This window comes from Pleurodeles waltl, chromosome 7 (genome assembly GCF_031143425.1).
Source record: "Pleurodeles waltl isolate 20211129_DDA chromosome 7, aPleWal1.hap1.20221129, whole genome shotgun sequence".
Classification (NCBI taxonomy): domain Eukaryota; kingdom Metazoa; phylum Chordata; class Amphibia; order Caudata; family Salamandridae; genus Pleurodeles; species Pleurodeles waltl.
In genome coordinates this window covers 8,830,895-8,850,091 of record NC_090446.1, presented here as the reverse complement: position 1 = coordinate 8,850,091, position 19,197 = coordinate 8,830,895, and the positions used below count along the sequence as shown (strand labels likewise).

Genomic DNA, 19,197 nt, shown 5'->3' with positions numbered 1-19,197 from the left:
TTTTGCCTGTGTGTGCCCTTTGCTATCTGCTTGTTGTGATCGCGCTCCCCTCTCTCCGTGTACCCCGAGTGTGTGCCCTTTGCTGTCTGCCTGCTTGGTTTTGCCTGAGTGTGCCCCTTGCTGCCTGCTTGTTGTGATCGCGCTCCCCTTCTCTCCGTGTACCCCGAGTGCCTGCCTTCGCCGAGTGTCCCCGCCGTCCCCCCCGTCCTTCCGCCGCTTTTTCTCCTCGTTTTCTGCGTTTTTTCCCTGTTTTTCGTACCTTTTTCGGTACTTTTTCGTTTATAGGCCTCCTCGCCATTCTCGAGGCTTTCCCGCCGTTGCTTTTCCCGCTTTTTCACCTACCTGCCCACCTCCCGCCTCCCAGCTAACCCCGCCTCCCCGGCTACCCCTTAAATGGCAGCCGCTGCGAGGCCACGCAGCGGGTGCGCCGCTGGCGCGCCCGTCTGCGCCCGTCCGTGCCTGGACCGCGCCCAGCGCCCGACCCCCTGGTCCCCGCGCCTCCCGCCTGACCTACGACTCCACCACGCTCACCAAACTCAACCCCGGCCGCACGCCGGGCTGCTACCGCGCCACCCCGAAACGGACCCACGGATCCTTCACCTGCAACAACTGCCGCTTCACCTGCCTTCGGGCCCACTCCGCTCCCGCCAAGAACAACTCCCCCGGAAGCAATCTCCACTGCATCCTGGTCAACACCCGATCCATCCACAGGCACGCCATCGAACTGTGGAACCTCATCAACTCAACAAACCCGGACATCGCCTTCCTCACCGAGACCTGGATGAACCCCTCCTCGGCACCCGACATCGCCATAGCCATCCCCGACGGCTTCAAAATCATCCGGAAAGACCGCACCAACCGCATCGGAGGAGGCATCGCCATCGCACACAAAAACTCCATCCGCATCTCGACCCACACCGATGACTCACTCCCCGACGCCGAACATCTCCACTTCACGATCCACAGCGACCCCAAGACCACCCTCAGAGGCACCCTCATGTACAGACCACCAGGACCCCGCGCCAAGTTCAGCGAAGACATCGCAGACTTTGTCAACCCTCACGCACTCTCGTCCACCGACTACATCCTCCTAGGAGACCTCAACTTTCACCTGGAGAACCTCACCGACAAAAACACCACCGCCCTACTGGACAACCTCGCCAACCTGGGACTGAAACAGCTAGTCAACACACCCACCCACCACGCCGGACACACGCTCGACCCCATCTTCTCCTCCAGCAAACACATTACCGTCAGCCACGCCACCGAACTCACCTGGTCGGACCACAGCTGTGTCCACTTCAGCTTCAAGAAGACCACCGTGCTTCACCACACCCAGCAACCACCAAGAAGACACTGGAATCGTATCACCACTGAACAGCTCGCATCAACCCTCTCCCAGAACCAACCCACCAGCACCACCGACCCAAACGAAGCTGCCAACAACCTCACAAACTGGATCTCCGACTGCGCCAACCTCCTGGCCCCCCTGAAGACTCAAGCTAACACCAACAACCACAAGAAAAACTCCTGGTTCACCCCCGACCTCAAGAACTCCAAGAAAGAATGCCGCGCCCGCGAGAAGGTGTGGCGCCTCAACCAGACCGAAGAGAACATGTCAGCTCTCAAGGACGCCACCCGCCAACACCACCAACACCTCCGCGCCGCATGAAAAACAGCCTACCGGAACAGACTTGACAACAACGCCCACAACAGCAAGGAACTATTTGGCATCGTCAAAGAGCTCTCCAACCCGGACGCAGAAAACAACCCCATTCCCCCCTCACAGGACCTCTGCGACTCCCTCGCAACCTTCTTCCACCACAAGATCATCGACATATACAACAGCTCCCCGACCGCCAACGCAAACCCCCACCCGGAACCCGCCACCGACATCACCACCATCCTCACCTGGAGCCCTACCACCACCAAGGAGACCACCCGCGTCATGAACTCGATCCACTCCGGATCCCCATCAGACCCCTGCCCGCACCGCATCTACAACAAGGCCGACAACATCATCGCACCGCACCTCCGAGACGTCATCAACGCCTCCCTCACCGCCGCCACCTTCCCGGAGAGCTGGAAACACGCAGAGCTCAACGCCCTCCTAAAGAAACCTACAGCAGACCTCACCGAACTCAAAAACTTCCGGCCCATCTCTCTCCTCCCATTCCCCGCCAAAGTGATTGAGAAAATCGTCAACGCTCAACTCACCACCGTCCTGGAAACCAACGACTCCCTCGACCCCACACAGTTCGGTTTCAGGGCCAACCACAGCACCGAAACCGCCCTCATCGCAGCCACGGACGACATCCGAGCCCTGACCGACAAGGGAGAAACCGTGGCCCTCATACTCCTGGACCTCTCTGCAGCCTTCGACACGGTCTGCCACCGCACCCTGATACACCGCCTCAGCAACGCCGGCATCAGAGGCAAGGCCCTGGAATGGATCGTCTCCTTTCTCTCCGGAAGGACTCAGAGAGTCCGCCTGCCCCCCTTCAGATCCACAGCCACGGAGATCATCTGCGGCGTACCCCAAGGATCCTCCCTCAGCCCCACTCTCTTCAACGTCTACATGACCCCCCTGGCGAACATCGCACGCAAACACAGACTCGACCTCATATCCTACGCTGACGACACCCAGCTCATCTTATCCCTCACAAACAACCCCACCTCAGCTAGGACCAGACTATACGAAGGAATGAAGAAAGTAGCGAACTGGATGACAGACAGCCGGCTGAAACTGAACACAGATAAGACGGAGGTCCTCATCCTCGGCCCTACTCCCGCCGCATGGGACGACTCCTGGTGGCCCCCCGCCCTAGGCAGCACTCCCCAACCCACCGACCACGCACGCAACCTCGGCTTCATCCTGGACTCATCCCTCTCCATGACCAGACAGGTCAACTCGGTGACCTCGGCATGCTTCAACACCCTCCGCATGCTCCGCAAGATCTTCTGCTGGATCCCCACCGACACCAGGAAGACCGTCACCCACGCCCTCGTCACCAGCCGCCTGGACTACGGGAACACCCTATACGCCGGCATCACCACCAAGCTGCAGAGGAAACTACAACGGATCCAGAACGCTGCTGCACGACTCATCCTGAACATACCCCGCCACCACCACATTTCCGGACACCTGAAGAGACTTCATTGGCTCCCAGTCAACAAGAGGATCACCTTCCGACTCCTCACCCACGCACACAAAGCCCTACACGACCTCGGACCCAAAATCATCAACAACCGCGTCTCCTTCTACACCCCTCCGCGCACTCTACGCTCGACCGGACAGGCCCTGGCAGCCGTACCCCGCATCCGCAAAGCCACCGCCGGAGGAAGATCCTTCTCTTTCCTAGCAGCGAAAACCTGGAACTCTCTGCCCAGCCACCTTCGCGCCATACCTGACCACCTCTCCTTCAGAAGGCAGCTCAAGACCTGGCTCTTCGAGCACTGACCCCCCCCCCCCTCCAGCGCCTTGAGACCCTTTATGGGTGAGTAGCGCGCTTTATAAATGCGATTGATTGATTTTACTCTGCTCCCACAACACGTGTAATCGAGCTCCAACCAGTGCAAGCCACACTCCTCCAGGAGCGCGACGGGCCCAGGGCCTCTCCAGGTGGTATATTTGGCAGGAGGCAATTTGGCGTTAGTGTCGGCCTCCTGAATCCTCTATTGTTCCTCAGATCCAGCTTCTCGGGCTCTGGTTTCATATTCTTCTCTTCTATCACATTATCCTCTCCACTCTCAACTGGGATCTGCGTCCTCTCCCCTCCTCGATCACACCTCTTCCTCCTTTTGTGCTGTTTCTTTGTCAGTGCCCATCTGTTCCTCCTAGTTAGCAAACAAAAGTCTTTCCTCTGTGTTTTCAAGTATGCCCTTTGGTAGTCCTACCTCTCTGACCATTGCTTTTATTTCTCATGTAGGTGTCGTTGGAGCTGAGTTCCAGCATCAAAACCCAGGTAAGTTCCCGTCCTGCTCTACCACAGTATCACACCCACCAAAACAGTTACGTTGAGGCAAGAAGGTCGCTTTTAGAGTGCGCAGCCCTAGAGGTTTGCAAGCAGCAGAACGAATACAGAACTGTAACAGCAATTTGAGTTTTATATATGTTTATCTCCAAAGGAAGCCAACAGTGACTTAAAAGTTTGGTATGTGGTTTCTGAACCAAGCAGGAGGTATAGCCTTGCCCCTCAATTAAGGGTGGAAAAGAACACAGGGTTTGAAGTATGGAACTTCAGTACCCTGTGTTTGGATGGCTCTGTACAATGTATGCATTAAAAGCAATGATCACAACAAATGGGCAGAAGTCTCCCTGGCAGTTGTCTTGGCGTGGTGCTACCCAAAGGAAAGTGCCACACACAATTCTACCCAACATGGGTGATTTCTAGAGTTAATGCTTTTGAATAGTTACTGGTAAACCTAAAGATGGTTGCACTAGTAATGTTTGCGAAGTTCTTTTATATAGCTCACTCATTCTGTTGTTCACAATAGTTAGAGCAGTCATGTCTCCTTGTAACACTCTAGAACAGTGGTTCCCAAACTTTTTAGGACCTGCGGCTCTCTTGACCAATTGGCCGCTGGCCGCGGCTCCCCGTTACATTACATTTATTTGGCAGGCGGGAGGAGGGGGAATAGTGTGCACTGTAATCTCACTCATCAGCCTTCTAGCAGAGACGTTGTATAATGATGGCTAATGCAGCATCAGTTCACAGTGAAGGAAAAAAGAATACATTAAAATGCCAAATGCAATCCTGGCAGCTTGTTGTTTCTGTACAGCATCAGACACTGAAAGAGGATATGTGTAAATCCCCACTACATACACTCTGGAATCAAAATTATATCAATTTGTTGAAGGGGTAAGCCTGAGAATCTTTGGTAATTTAAAGGCCAGACTGACTGTTACTAACACAGGAATGTAGAAAAACAGGTAACACCAGCATGCTTCACTACTTCAAAAGAGAGTAAAATATCAGCAGTATTCCAGCAAAGCTGAGAGAATGCAACAATGAAAACAAAACGAAGTGACCTTGAGTGTGCAGGGCAGGGGTACCACTCTTCTGAAAAACTGCACTTTTTGTCTGGATGAGGTGGCTTACAAAAGTGGAAACACGGAAAAGTAGATCTAAAGCTGTCCTTCAGCAATACAAATGATGCAACTAGAGCTGCTGTTCCGAGTCTGGAAATCTGTGCTCTTACTGGCATCTGGTGGCTCTTACAGGACCTGCAGTTCATTGAAACAATCTGCAAAGGTTCACTGCTGAACAATGTGTGCAGCATTGATAGTTTCGAAGTGACCGTGGCGCCCCTGGCTGAGATTGGTGGCGCACTGGGGTGCCACTGCGCACAGTTTGGGAACCACTGCTCTAGAAGATTACATTTATTAAAAAAAATCTGAAGGGGCCCCAGTCTGCTTGAAGCCTCTGGCCTTAGTTTACATTGGCCATGAGGCAACTTCAGGTGAGGTGAACTGGGGACTACAAAGAGGTGAGTCCGTACTGAGGACACTAAGGGTGTCTCATGGAAACATGAGATCTAAGGAGTGACTGTCTCTGGAGATTAGGCATCCCAAAACATGTGATATCAGCTACTGCTCCCAACTGCAAAAGGCTTTGATGTACTGGTGTTTCACCTAATTAGCAGCTGTGTTTCGCAGACGCTGGATTTAAATCAGAGCTGTGACGTCACTGACGGTAACAAAGCTTCTTGATTATATCATTCAGAGCAATATTGTGATCCTGTAAATATATATTCTGAATTATTTCTTGGTTAGTATGAAATACTTTCCTTTCATGGGTAATTGATTACCTTGTATAATGGGCCTGTAGTGACAGTATCATAAACCACTTGGTGCTAAAACAAAAGGTGTCTCGAAAATGTCACCAAACACATGAAATGAAATTTTTGAACAATAATAAACATTATGCTTGAGATAATATCAATGATAAACAAACTCTGGACTCCTCCTCGACTTTAGACTATATTTCAGTGAAATGCAAGAGCAAAGGTCAATGATTTTTTGATGTCAACAGAAGATGGCATTACTGGGTCTATTATTGGACCAAACTGTTTGAATAATGACCTGTTTCTTTTGAATCCTGCAGCGCCTTGATACCCTCAGTTCTTTAGCGTTAAACAAACATAGGGCCTGATTTAGAACTCGGCAAACGGGTTACTGTCGCTGCGGTGACGGATATCCCGTCTGCCGAAATCTAAATCCCATAGGATAGACTGGGATTTATATTTTGGCGGACGGGCTATCCGTCACCATTGTGACGGAGTAACTCTTCCGCCCAGTTCTAAATCAGGCCCATAGATATGATAATATATGACGTTGTGCTTCAAAAGAATCAGACATAAGTTTTTCATTCGTATATGATTAAGTTTCCTTGAGTATGTCATGAAAAACGTGTTTACGTTCAAACTAGAGAATGTTTACTGTAAGCAGTGAGTTGAGAACTCAGATATACAAAAAATGTAGCATACACTAAGGGCCCGATGTATCAAGCCATTTAGTATTTCTTAATGGACCGAATCGCTATTTCGGGCTGTTAGGAGATGCTAAATGGGCTCATTTAGCAAAGCAGAAACGCAGTCGCAAATTGCGATTTCTGCCCTGTAAAAATCGCAATTTGTGAATACCAAAATAGGAAATCGCAAATAGGGATTTCCTATTTGCGATTTAGTAACCATATGTACCCAGCATTTCCTAAATGCGAAATGGGCATTTAGGAAATTCTATTACCTTTGACTCCAAGTTGATGATAACCATGTGCAATTTTAAAAATGCACCCAAAATCCATTTTAAAGTGCCATGTAGCACACATGCCACTAGAGTACTTGTGCACTTTACATATGCACCACGTTTTTTGGGGTGCATAAAGGTGCGCCGTAGGGCCACAAGCCCTTTTAGTGTTCCATTTGCTAATTTGCGATTGCCTACTAGGAAATCACAAATTTGGAAATGCAAAACCATTCGTACCTAAAGGCCCATATGTAGGATGGTGTAGCATTTGCTAAATACTAAGGGCCAGATGTTGGAAGGGTTTTGCGACTCGCAAACGGCAAAAAACGCCGTTTGTGAGGCGCAAAAGCCTCTCCGCGATGCAGAAATGCATTTTGCGAGTCGGATCCGACTCGCAAATTGCATTTCCGACTCGCAAATAGGAAGGGGTGTTCCCTTCCTATTTGCGACTCGCAACACTATGCAAGTTAATTTGCGACAGCGAAAGCGGTCGCAAATGAACTCGCAGTTACCATCCACTTGAAGTGGATGGTAACTCATTCCCTAACGGGAAGGGGTCCCCATGGGACCCCTTCCCCTTTGTGAATGATCACAAAAACAATTGCCTGCTCTGAAAAATACTGAAACAAAAGGTTTCTTTTTTTTTCTCTAAGTGCAGCTCGTTTTCCTTTAAGGAACACGGGCTACAGATAGAAAAAAAAACAGCTTTATTAATAAGCAGTCACGGACATGGTGGTCTGCTGTCTCCAGCAGGCCACCATCCCCGTGAGTGCCCTGACTCGCAATGGGGTCGCAAACTGCGACCCACCTCATTAATATTAATGAGGTGGGTCTTTGCGACCCCATAGCGAGTCGCAGACGGTGTCTGAGACACCTTTCTGCATAGCACATTGCGAGTTGCAATTTGCGAGTCGCACGGACTCGCAAAGTGCGAGTCGCAATTTCCCTTTTTCCTACATCTGGCCCTAATTTCCTAATAGCAATTGCGACTCTCTAGGAATCGCTATTAGGAGATCGGAATTTTCTTACATTGAATTTAGCATTTCCCGAATAGCGATTTCTTAGGATTCGCTATTTAGGAAATGCAAAATTGAACTTTCATACATTTGGCCCTACATGCTTTACCATATTAAATCGTTTTATGAAAATATTTTGTCTGTAGGAAGTGGGTGTAGTGTGCGTTAACATTTTAACAACTGCTCTTTGCAATGTTTGGCGGAATGTACGTAATGTTTGCATTTTATTGGCACTTCAGGTTGTATTTCTCTTGTTTAGATATTAAATAGTTTATCGTTATAGAAATTATGGGTCTGATTTAGAACTCTGCAGACGGGTTGCTCAGTCACAACAGTGATGGATATCCATCCACTGAAATCTAAATCCCTTTATGTCCTATGGTATTTAGATTTTAGAAGGCGGGATATCCGTCACCGTTGTGACAGAGTACCCGTCCGCCAACTTCTAAATCAGGCCTAAAAGTCATTACCTTGATTTATGGAATGGAAAACAATTTATAATCACCAACCTTACCTCCCCCGTCACCTCTCAAGACTTCATGGATGCCATCACTGATGATGTGCATTTGGTGTTTTTAGTTTTTGCATCATCCCATAAAGTCCCTCCATGTTAGGGTCTTTCAGGGCATTTCTAAGGTTTTCAATAACATTGGTGAGTAGGTGATCTTGGTAGAAAACCATGTCTGTTAGCACAGTTTTCCAGTACACGGATGTCCTTCATCCTGAGCCCGGTACCTGTGTACACTAGATATCCAGTGGGCACGAGGCACAGGGCTTGGCGACACTACATGTCCAGTGGGAACAATACTGTGCCCGGTATGCATGCCTTTACCACGTAGTAAGTATGACCTGTATTACCAGCTCTGCACCTCTTCACGCAGTACCCCCTGAGTGTGGTGAAGTTCCAAGTAGTGCTGCTTGCAGAACCAGCTGGTCATGATGTCCCACTCTGCATCCATTCTTCATGCGAGGCAGCCTGTATCCTGTCTCAGAGTCCAAACGTCTCACTCCGATACAGACGTGACTTTTAGAGAGAGCACCAAATGTTTATGAATCTTTTAACACTATTCTTCTATTTCTACCTGTGTCGCAGCTCGGTGCCACATCGAATTTGAAGTCATGGTACTTGGCAGCAAAATATATTTTATGCAATACTAATATTTATCTTTCAAAACAGGGTTTTTATTTCACAGCATTGAAGGTGATGGGCATTTGAGTGAATATCAATGCACAGAGAAAGAAGCAAGCGCCATGTGCCTCAGCTCAGGTAAGAAACAAGCAATGGGTAAGAGGAGATTCTCAGCTCACATAAATTCTCAAATGTTCCAAAAGTTATTATTGGTACATCCTTGAGTTTTGTTTGTTGGCAAAAGAGTGTTGGTTGCTTGTAGCGATTGAAAGCTTATGTTGCTGTGTTTTTTTAGGAGGGAAACATTATTTTATTATGATTTTTTTTAAGTTAAAGTAAGCTTTTATAACAATAATTGTTTTTGCTTTTTTCTTTCATTGGTGCTTGTTTTAGGGTTTGTATTTATCTCCTCATCTTTTATCTTTTTTAATCCATTTTTGTTCTCTGTGGTTTTTATTTGAGGAGCAGGAGGAGGCAGAGGATGTGGTACTCATATTGAGGTAACAAAACTTGAGGGGCTCCCCTGCAAAGAACTTGGAGGGGCCCCCCTCCAGAGTCACTCGGGAGCTTTCAGGCCAGGGTGTTGAAATGAGGGGACCACCTGAAGCTCGCTCCCCCTGTACTGTGGGAGCTGCAGAGGCCTTTGTTACTATACTGGGTACCCCCTAAGAGTACAGTGTGCTTAACAAGGAATAATGGTGTAAAGTATTCCCCTCCCACCTCAAATTTAAGACTCAACATTCAAGACATGGAGATGCTGCTTGGAGTGCAGGGGCTAGTGATGACACAATGGAGAAATCTGTCAGACAAGGCTTGGCCGGCACCAGGCGAGGTCACTACAGGACAATGCACGAGGCACTGGCTGTATGGAGAATGCAAAGTGCTGACAAGGGTTTCTTAGGATATTTAAAGAGGGTGAAAGAAAGACTTCTTGTGGAATTTGACTATTTTTAGGTGTTGGGGGCTTTTGACAACAGATCCTAAATTGTAATTTATTGAGAGTAATTCTGGTCAGTCAGGAACCACAATGTTTCTACTACCAGTTCATTGGCTACCACAATATTCCTTTTCCAGCATGAATATTTTCTAGATTCACATGTTTTAGCATTATTCCACCATCTAGTGGTTGGTCCGGAATTCTCCTACTTTTCTAGTCCTTCTATTTTTTGTTGGCCGTCAACAGATCCCCCATTTGGTGCTTCCTGTGATGTTCTACGCCCTCCCGTGGAAGCTCCCAACTTTGGTCGCCATCTTCAGATTCTTTTTTTCAGTTGTTGTGTCTGGATGCTTTGCTGAAGGCTCACCAACAAGTTTGTGAGAGGTTAGAGAGAAGATCACAGAGAGATTGGATGAAACCCAGAGAAGAACATCTAGAAGGAGATACCAGAGCAGACTAAGAGTAAGGGAGAAGGTTTCCTCAGTGGTTTCAAGAATGCCTGGACAGGGGGCTCCCTGTTCTGCGTAATAGAGAAAACTCTGTTGCAGTTGTGCCTGAACTGTCACCACAAATTCTTGCAGAATTACCATCACCCAGTCCGCAACCTCTGCCTGCCGATCGATCAACGAAGCAATGACTTGAACACCTGTGCCAGGTTCAAGTCGAAGATGCAGAAGGTGAGGGAGAAGCATAGACAGGCACACTACACCATGCAGGGACAGAAACCAACCCTATCACTAAGAGACCAGGGTCTGTCGAGCAACGAGGAGGAACACATCGCAGAAGGTGCCGAGGGAGGAGCATCTGATGACGACCAGAAAATCATCGAAGTAGAAGCCTAGACGACCAAGAAAGAGAAGAGACCACAGGTAAAAGATGCATCTGCCCCAATAAAATTACCTGAGACTCATAAAACAGACTTCAAGTGGTCAAAGAGAGTCTCGTTGTTGAAACATTCGCCAACCAAAGGCAGGCCCGAGACAAAGATCCCCTTGGCTCCCTTGAAAGAGACACCTACAGATGGAAAGTCTCCAGAAAAAAACACACTTGTCGAAAGATGGATAGGAACAGATGCTCCGACATCAAAGAAAGAGAGGTCACGCGAGGAGCAAAGAAGCTCGACGACCAATACGTCATTGAATGAATCTTCGACATCGAAGAGGAACTCAGTGGCGATCCTCAACGCAGAGGAATGCTCGGCAGAGATGGAGAGAAAGAGGAAATACCTCAAGGCCAAAATGGCTGCGTTGCTTCAGAAGGAGGACTCTGACTCAACATTGAAGGAACTTTGATTTCCTCCGAAAACTTTGGTGCTGAAAGCCTGGGGCGAAAAGGACTTCAAAGAAATTGAACCTTCTTTTACGCCTGAACCACAGGAAGATGAAGAGAAGCTCTTCTATGAGAAAGAAGAGGAGCAAGAGGGACTAGGCTTGTTTCAAGAGTCAGAGTACACCAAGGCTCAGGGGCAGGAGCTGGAGACAGGCTCTCCAGAGGAGGGAGTAGATTGTTATCCTTCGAGGTCTTTGCCTCCAGATGACATTAGCATTCACAACCAGGTCATAAAAAAGGCAGCTAATAAATATGGAGGACAGCTGGGGGAGGAAAAACCACAGTCTTGTTTCCTGCTGAAAATGTTATTGTTATCCCAAGCCAGGAACCAATTCCTTCTGATGCTGCCTAGTGTCTTGGACTAAGGAAGAGAGGCATTTAAGGAACCCATCACATGTCGAACAGGGACTCCTAGGGCAGAGAAGAAGTACAAATATTCATCAAAGGGCCCAGCGTACATCAAAGATACAGTACCGGCTGATTCCATTATCGCTTCTACGGCACGAAAAGGGTCAACATCTCCTGAACATATGGCCCACTTCCTGATAAGAAGAGCAAGAGGATGGACCTTGTGGGCAGAAAAATTGAACGCCGCACAGCCAATCAATGGCACGTCACCAATTCAAATGCCCTTGCCCTACTCAGTAGACATGCCTACCAACACTGGGGGGAGATGACTGAGCTGATGAAACATCTGCCACAACAATACAGAAAGAGAGCTGCACACCTGGCAGAAGAGGGCTTAAATATTGGCACTACATGCCTGAGATCAACATTGGATAAAGCAAACACAGCTACCCGGCAAATGATGACGGGGATCACACTATGCCGTAATTCATGTCTAAGAATATCAGGTTTCAAGGCAGAAGTACAGGCAAACATCTTGAATATTCAGTTCAGTGGAGAACAGTTGTCCTGGTGTACTGTAGACCGCACGCCTGAGCCACCCTGAACCAGCTCAAGAAAGATAATGAGACTGCGAAGTCCATGGAGGTGTTGCAGTTCAGAGGAAATATACGACGAGGGGCAACGCCAAAACGCAGACCTACTGGGAGAGGCAGCTTCCAAATGGGCACATCACACCAGGCCTTTCAGGGAAGTAGCCAATGTTCTGCTCCCCAGCAGCACTGGCAGAATCTGCAGCAAGGATGGCAGTCCTTTTGGTGAAGAGCACATGGAAGAGGACAACCTCACAGGGGAGGCACAACCCCTGCCAACTAGTGACTTCCCAAAGACAAACAGCCTCTCACTTACAACACCATTGGGAAGCAGAAAAAAAAACATCCTTCAGAAGTGGGGTAAGATAACGTCAGACAAATGGATTTTAAACGTCAACGAATTTGGATATTACATAGAATGGGAAAGGATACCTATTGCAAGAGGGCCAAATAAGGAGGTAGAGGAATTGCTGGAAAAAAGAGCAATAGAAAAGGTGTCCAGACCAGAGGTTAAGAAAGGGAATTACTCTACATATTTCTTAATACCAAAGGTAGATGGATCATCACAACCAATTCTAGATCTCAGATTCATAAACTAGTTTATAAAGACACAAATATTCAAAATGACAACCTTGCAGGAAGTCATTCCACAATTGCAAAAAGGGGATTACAAGGCAACTATAGATATAAAAGATGCCTATGTGCACATCCCAATGAATGCAAAACACAAGAAGTTCCTGAGGTTTGTGGTGAACAAGATTTTCCACCAGTTCACAGAGCTGGCATTCGGGTTGAAATTAGCATCAAAGGTCTCCACAAAGTGCCTGGCGGCAGTAGCAGCTCACCTAAGAAGACAAGGAGTACATGTCTGTCCGCACCTGGATGACTGGTTAGTAAGAGCAGACTCCCCCAAGTGCAAAGAGCAGCCCAGCAGGTACTGAGGACACTATTCATGTTGCGTTTCTCTATAAACGCAGAGGTCATCAGCAACACCAGAACAAGGAGGAATGTTTCTGGGAGAAATGATCAATTAAATCCAAGGGAACGTATACTCCAGCAAAGGAGAATGTGGTCACTGTTGCTGGAAACTTGCCTTCACCAGAAAGGGCAAGCTCTGATGGTGAGGACTGTGGGAAAGTGTTAAGGACGATGGCTTCATGCATCCCTTTGATTTTGGTTTGCAAAGTTACACATGAGACCAATTCAGGAATGGCTACTGAACCAAAGTCACAAGCCACAGGGAGTTGATAGGACTCAGCGATTGTCACACAGAAACTACAGCAGGAAATGGCGTGGTGGAACAATTCACAGTTAACACAAGAAAGGACATTTACACAACCAACTCCAGCAGTGACCATTACAATAGATGCCTCTCGTATGGGCTGGGGAGTGCACATGGACACACTCAAAGTATGAGGAGTCTGGAAGGAACAGGAGGCCATACAACATATCAATATCCTGGAACTACAGACAGTGTTCCGAACCTTAAATTCCTTTCAGGAAAAGCTTCGGCGGGAGACAGTATTGGTCCAAACAGATAATACAATTACAAAAGAGGTCACATAGGAAAAAGCTTCTTCACAACTCCAGTACTAAAACGGTTCTTTACACAAAGCCACACTAAAGATGCTCACACTAAAGACAGCATTCGTGGTGGCCATATCATCTCTTCGCAGGGTGAGTGAAATACAAACACTCATGTTCAAGAACCGTACTTACAGATTCACAAAGACAGAATTCTCATGAGGACACATACACAATTCTTACCCAAAATAGAATCACACTTCCACATAAATCAATCAATACAAATACCAAGTTTTTTCCAAAACCCAAAAATCAAGCAAAGAGAGTGTTAGACACGCTGAACGCATGGCACTATAATGTACCACATTGAAAGTACAAAGACAAGCAGAAAGACAAAGCAACCATTTGTCACTTTTGGAGATAACAATATGCCTAAACCTGTTGTTGAAGACCTATGGGGCACAGCACCAGTATTTACAGTGGGCTTTGGGTCAGCCCATTGCTTACCATTGGTTGGCTTTCTTGTCAATCTCATTTGGTTGCTCCTTATTGGTTGGTTTTCCTTCCTCTTCATGTGTTTGCCCTCCCCTGGAGCATAGCTTCTTTAGCATCGTTTTGATTGGATGGCTTTTATCTATCTGCTTACAATTAGGGACCTACTTTTTCCACTCTTTTTCAGTATTCCATGGGAATACTTATGTTTTCTTGCTCTCTGCCTTGTGTGCTGCTTCCCACTCTGCTTCCCACCCCCTCACCTCCTGTGTTGCTCCCGTCCCACCTCTTGTCTGTTGCTTTTCCCAGTACTCCCAATCTGCCTTTTTTCATCTTATCTTTTAAAACTGCCACTGTTCCTCTGTTTCTCTTGCTCCCTTTTCCTCCTTGAGCTGACATTGAGTCCCCCCCCCACTCATTCTGGTGTTGTTCCCCCTCTCCTGTGTTCTAACAGGTTCAATTCTTACCAGACTGCTCTTTTTTCTTTAATTCAGTTTCACACATTTTTTAATTTACTGCTCCAAGACTGGTGTCCACTATCTTGGAACAGTGTATTTATTATCCACCGTTGTCAGCTAGCATGGCTTGCACATTATCTATTCTTGTAGAAAAGTGTAAGGTACATATCATGAGAGGGAATGTTTTACGGTCTGTGCTTGGTTATAGTTTACTTTCCTGTGAAGGCTTTTTCACAAACTTAAAAATACACTTTCCTAAAAGGGACGGAAGTGACTGCGCCAGCTGCATCACTCGGTATTAATGAAGATGGAGAGACCTATCCCATCGCCATGCAGGGCTATCAAAGAACAGAAGTCTTTAACAGCTCAACAGGTGAGAAATCCCCCCGCTCAGTATCACGAGCAGCCGGGACAGTGTTCTGGGAAGTGTTTTCATCTTGTTTATTTAGGTTTTGCTTTGTTGCCCATCAACCTCTCCTTTGCTCCACTTAGCTGTAACTACCTGTCTGGCTTTGTATCTGACAGGGTTGTGTACCCCTTGGAAGTCATGAAGGTGTTCTGTCGTTGGGCCATATTGAAGGTTACATTAAGTTAACAGAGTTACGGGGACAGCACAGGGCCCAGCAGACAACTTTATCATGATACACATGAAGTTGTGGAGCTAGAGGAGTCTGCTGCGATAGAAACGTAGGGCTTGATTTAGAACTCAGCGGACAGGTTATTCCGTCACAACGGTGATAGATATCCTGTCCTCCGAAATCTAAATCCCATACGATATATTGGGATTTAGATTTCGGCAGACCGGATATCCGTCACCGTTGTGTTCTAGATATTACCCCTTCCTCTGTTGGCTCTACCAGTAACTATGCAGAGAAATAGAGAGAGATAATAATGAGGGTCTCTAATGATGGTTGCTGTTCACAGCCCTTTTGAGGATATTTTAGAAGCGGGAATCAATGCATGGGGCATGTTTCCTTCACCCTTCGTCAGTTGTCCAGGGCCACACTGACAGGGTGAGCCTATGTGACCTAGATGAATACTTTTGTTTTGATGGAGGGGCTTTGAATGTTAGAACTTTGGAAGCCTGGAAATGTTTGACATATTTAGGAAGGAATGGCTTTCTTTGCTGAACAAGATTTATCGCTGTTCACCCCATTGCATCATCCTCATAAGGGACAATAACAGATGCAAATACAATTTTTAATATATAAAAACAAATTATAGCCAGTTGTACAACATACATCTCCTTAAAAGAGTCAGTGACATCACAAATATAAGCCTCAAAGAAACATTGTCTGTGTGTAGTGCTGAACTTAACATGCTCTGGTTGTGGCCGAAGGAAGGCTTTTTATACCAAACTAATTATACCATGTCAGGTAGATAGCAGAGGAAAGGCCCCGCTCTCTCTGCCATCAAATTCATAGAAGTTCCAGAGCTTTTATTGATAGTTGATACTGTTGTAAATATTCCAGTACACATGAATATCTTCTGTCTGCCTCTTTCAGGGATTATCATGTCAGCTTACACCCTCTCTCAGATCTTTGTTCAGAACTCTGGTGTGGAATGAACATTGACTTGTACCATTTAGTACCATACAGCAACTGCAACCTCAGATCATATAGAAAATGAGAAAAACTGCGTAACTCTGTTCTCATTGTCTTATTATGTAAGCGCTAATAAGACTACACATGCATAAGAACAACCTTTGAATTGCACGATGAGCTGAACGCGAACAGAAAGCATATTGTGTGTGTTTTTTTACAGTTCTGTGTGTACTGATAATTTACCATGAAACATTGATCTGCTATCAAGGTGTTTCCTTTATTCCCATTCCTTTAGATTTGCATGTTCATTAAAACCTCTGGGCCAGATGTCCTATTGTTGTGGTCTTAGAGAATGGGAGCAATTTGAGACAACTTTTAGAAGCAGAAACTTACTTTGTGATATGACCTATGTTCAGTAGGTCACTTCACTAAATAATGAATTGGAGTGTGTCACAGTCCGACTTTATATTCATTAATTAGGTCACAAATTGCCACTCAGTCCAGTTGGTCACAATCACAGGCCTCAATGTCAATGATTGCTTTTAAATAAAAGATTTTTAAAAGCAGCCTGATTTTCCTAAAGGAAACGTACTGTGACATTGAGAGCTGGCAACGGTTCCCAGGACCGATGCATACACTGGAACATTTATTTCACAAAGAGAAGGGCTCCATAACAGGCCCCTTAACTTTTGCAAATGAGTTTCCACCCCTCCTTGGGAGTTGATAAATAGTTTGTGACTATCACAAACTATTGGTACATCAGGTACCTAAGGGTTCTCCACAAAGTCCCCTTCCACGTTGCAACACAGATTCTGGTTGCAAACCTGTTTTAGAAGTCGATAAAACTTTATTGACTCCTACAATGGGTTTGGTAGGCAGTCATAAACCCACAAATTTAGCAAATTGCAGGGTTTGCAACCACTAAAACATTTAGTAAATCTGGCCTCAGTTGCTTCACAACCCACAGGAAGCAGACTGGAACAATTTTCATTTTTTTTGAGGCCTGGATTTTGCTTGTCTCTGTCTGTTGCTTTCCCCACCTCTCCCAATCCCGCTTTTTTATTTTATTTTTTAAACAGTCCCTGCTCCTCCATTACTGCGGCTCTCCATGGTTCCTTGTTCCTCTTCTTCTTCGTGTCACAGATGAAGCAGACCTAGCCTGTAGCATCTAGTGCCCCTTCGCAGGAATGACTGGAACGCGTATGTTCTGGATCAGATCTTAATCAGTGCAGTCAGTGTTAAGTTCTGTGTATTTGTAAAGCGCACTATCACCTGCGACGTGTACACCGCAGAATAAAGCTCGCTACAGTCACCAAGGAGAGCCTATCTCCAATCGGCAGGCTTTGTCCATGTGCCTCTCTCTGTGTCATGGAAACAACACTGCCAATGCTGATGTGTCCCTTGGCCTGTCTTACGAATCCCTCCATAGGCAGCAGAAACGTTCATCATGCATGTGATTGGTTTTAGCCGTGCCCTTAGCGTGTTCCAGCGGCAGATTATCAGGCAGTAGAGTTCACCAGATACGTCCTTTGCAATGTTCACATCATCTGGTACCGGGCGCTCCTGTACCTGAAAGGCAGAGTCCTTATAAAAGCAGAGAGGAATAAAATACCCCTCCTTCACATTTCACTGTGTACCACAACTGCCAGTTCCAGGAATGGTAGAGCATTGAAATGTAAGGTGCCCAGACCTCCTCATTTCTCTAGATTATACTCCATGAGAAGGTGGGGGGACACCGACTTCTGTCTCATATAAGTGCAGCTACAATACACTGCAATGTGTGCAAATATTATAATCCATCATTTGACTCATATACAACTAATGATATGCATTGAATTGTATTCCAACAGGTACCAGAACTAAAAACAGAAAGAGGAACCTGGGTGATGCTTTGCAGTGTAAAGATTTACCAACAGTGTGCGAGTCTTCAACAAAAAAGGTCAAATCTGAAACTCCTGAAGCGCAGCAAACCAACCAGAACTGTCACACTGGACGTCAGAAAACACAAGCCACCGAAGGAAGATATACCTGCAATGAGTGTGGAAAGAGATTCTTTGCAATGTCAAATCTTCTTAGACATGAACGAATACATACGGGGGAGAGGCCATATCAGTGCATTTTATGTGGGAAAAGTTTCAATCAAAAGGAGGTTCTTCTTAGGCACCAAAAGATGCACACGGGTGAAAGGCCGTATCAGTGTAGTGTATGCAACAAGAGATTCCACCTCAAACACCACCTTCTAGCCCACCAAAAAATCCATTCAAAAGCTGCCCCAAGGTTGAGTGGCAGCGTCAGTGCGCTAGATATGTGTTACCATTCATTCATTAATCTGTCAGACTGCAAAGATTAAACTATTTCACCACCAGATGGAGTAAGGGACGATGAGCAAAACTGAATCCCAGAACATACCCAAGTTGTCATTACACTGATTACCTAATACTAGGAGCCTGATTTAGAGTTTGGCGAAAGGGATATCCGTCACGTTTGTGGTGGTGGTGATGATATAAATTTTGGGGCCACGTTATGAAGCTGTCATCCTCTAGAAGCGACCGAAGATCATGGTATTGTTGAGGGCAATTATGTTGTGGAATGAAAGATTGAAAAGTGTCAGATGATGGTTTACCAGGGCTTGTGAAAGTGAATTACCAAGCCTGCCTGCTCGTGCCACTGTGTAAACCCATAAAGCGCTTCTTTTAAAACATGGGTACTCTTGTGGGTAAGTGGCGTTGGTGCTATCGAGTATCATAGTGAGCATTCACCTGTCTTACTGAAACCAACCTGTATTGAACAGAGAAAGTCACCCTTAAGATGCTAAACCAAGAAATAAAGTATTAATCAGTTGTACTGAAACTTTCGGTTCCCCTTACTTCTTACCCACAGGAAGTCCAGTTGACATGCGGAAAACAGGTGTATCATTCGCAGTGAATGTTTATTTCCTGCAAAGAAGGTCTAAGCCCATTGTGGCCCCATTGTCAACAAGTCCCAGCAGCGCCTTTCAGAGGTCCTCCTCTCTGCACTGCCAGGGAGCTGGACTCACCCGCAAGACACTCACTTTTTCTAAATAGACGTTCCATTTTCTCTG

The 19,197-nt window shown here is 46.5% G+C and overlaps 1 protein-coding gene across 2 annotated transcripts in view; it reads left to right on the top strand.

Moving 5' to 3' along the window:
• Positions 1-18,965, top strand: part of LOC138303516 (zinc finger protein 780A-like) — a 107,626-nt gene extending 88,661 nt beyond the window's left edge. For both annotated transcript variants that reach the window (XM_069242702.1, XM_069242701.1), the window contains 4 exons: positions 3,930-3,965; positions 8,942-9,031; positions 14,834-14,944; positions 17,966-18,965. In XM_069242702.1, coding sequence (XP_069098803.1) covers positions 3,930-3,965; positions 8,942-9,031; positions 14,834-14,944; positions 17,966-18,465 — 737 coding nt within the window. In that variant the 3' untranslated portion in view covers positions 18,466-18,965. The remainder of the gene's footprint in view (positions 1-3,929; positions 3,966-8,941; positions 9,032-14,833; positions 14,945-17,965) is intronic.
• The last annotated feature ends 232 nt before the right edge of the window (positions 18,966-19,197 follow it).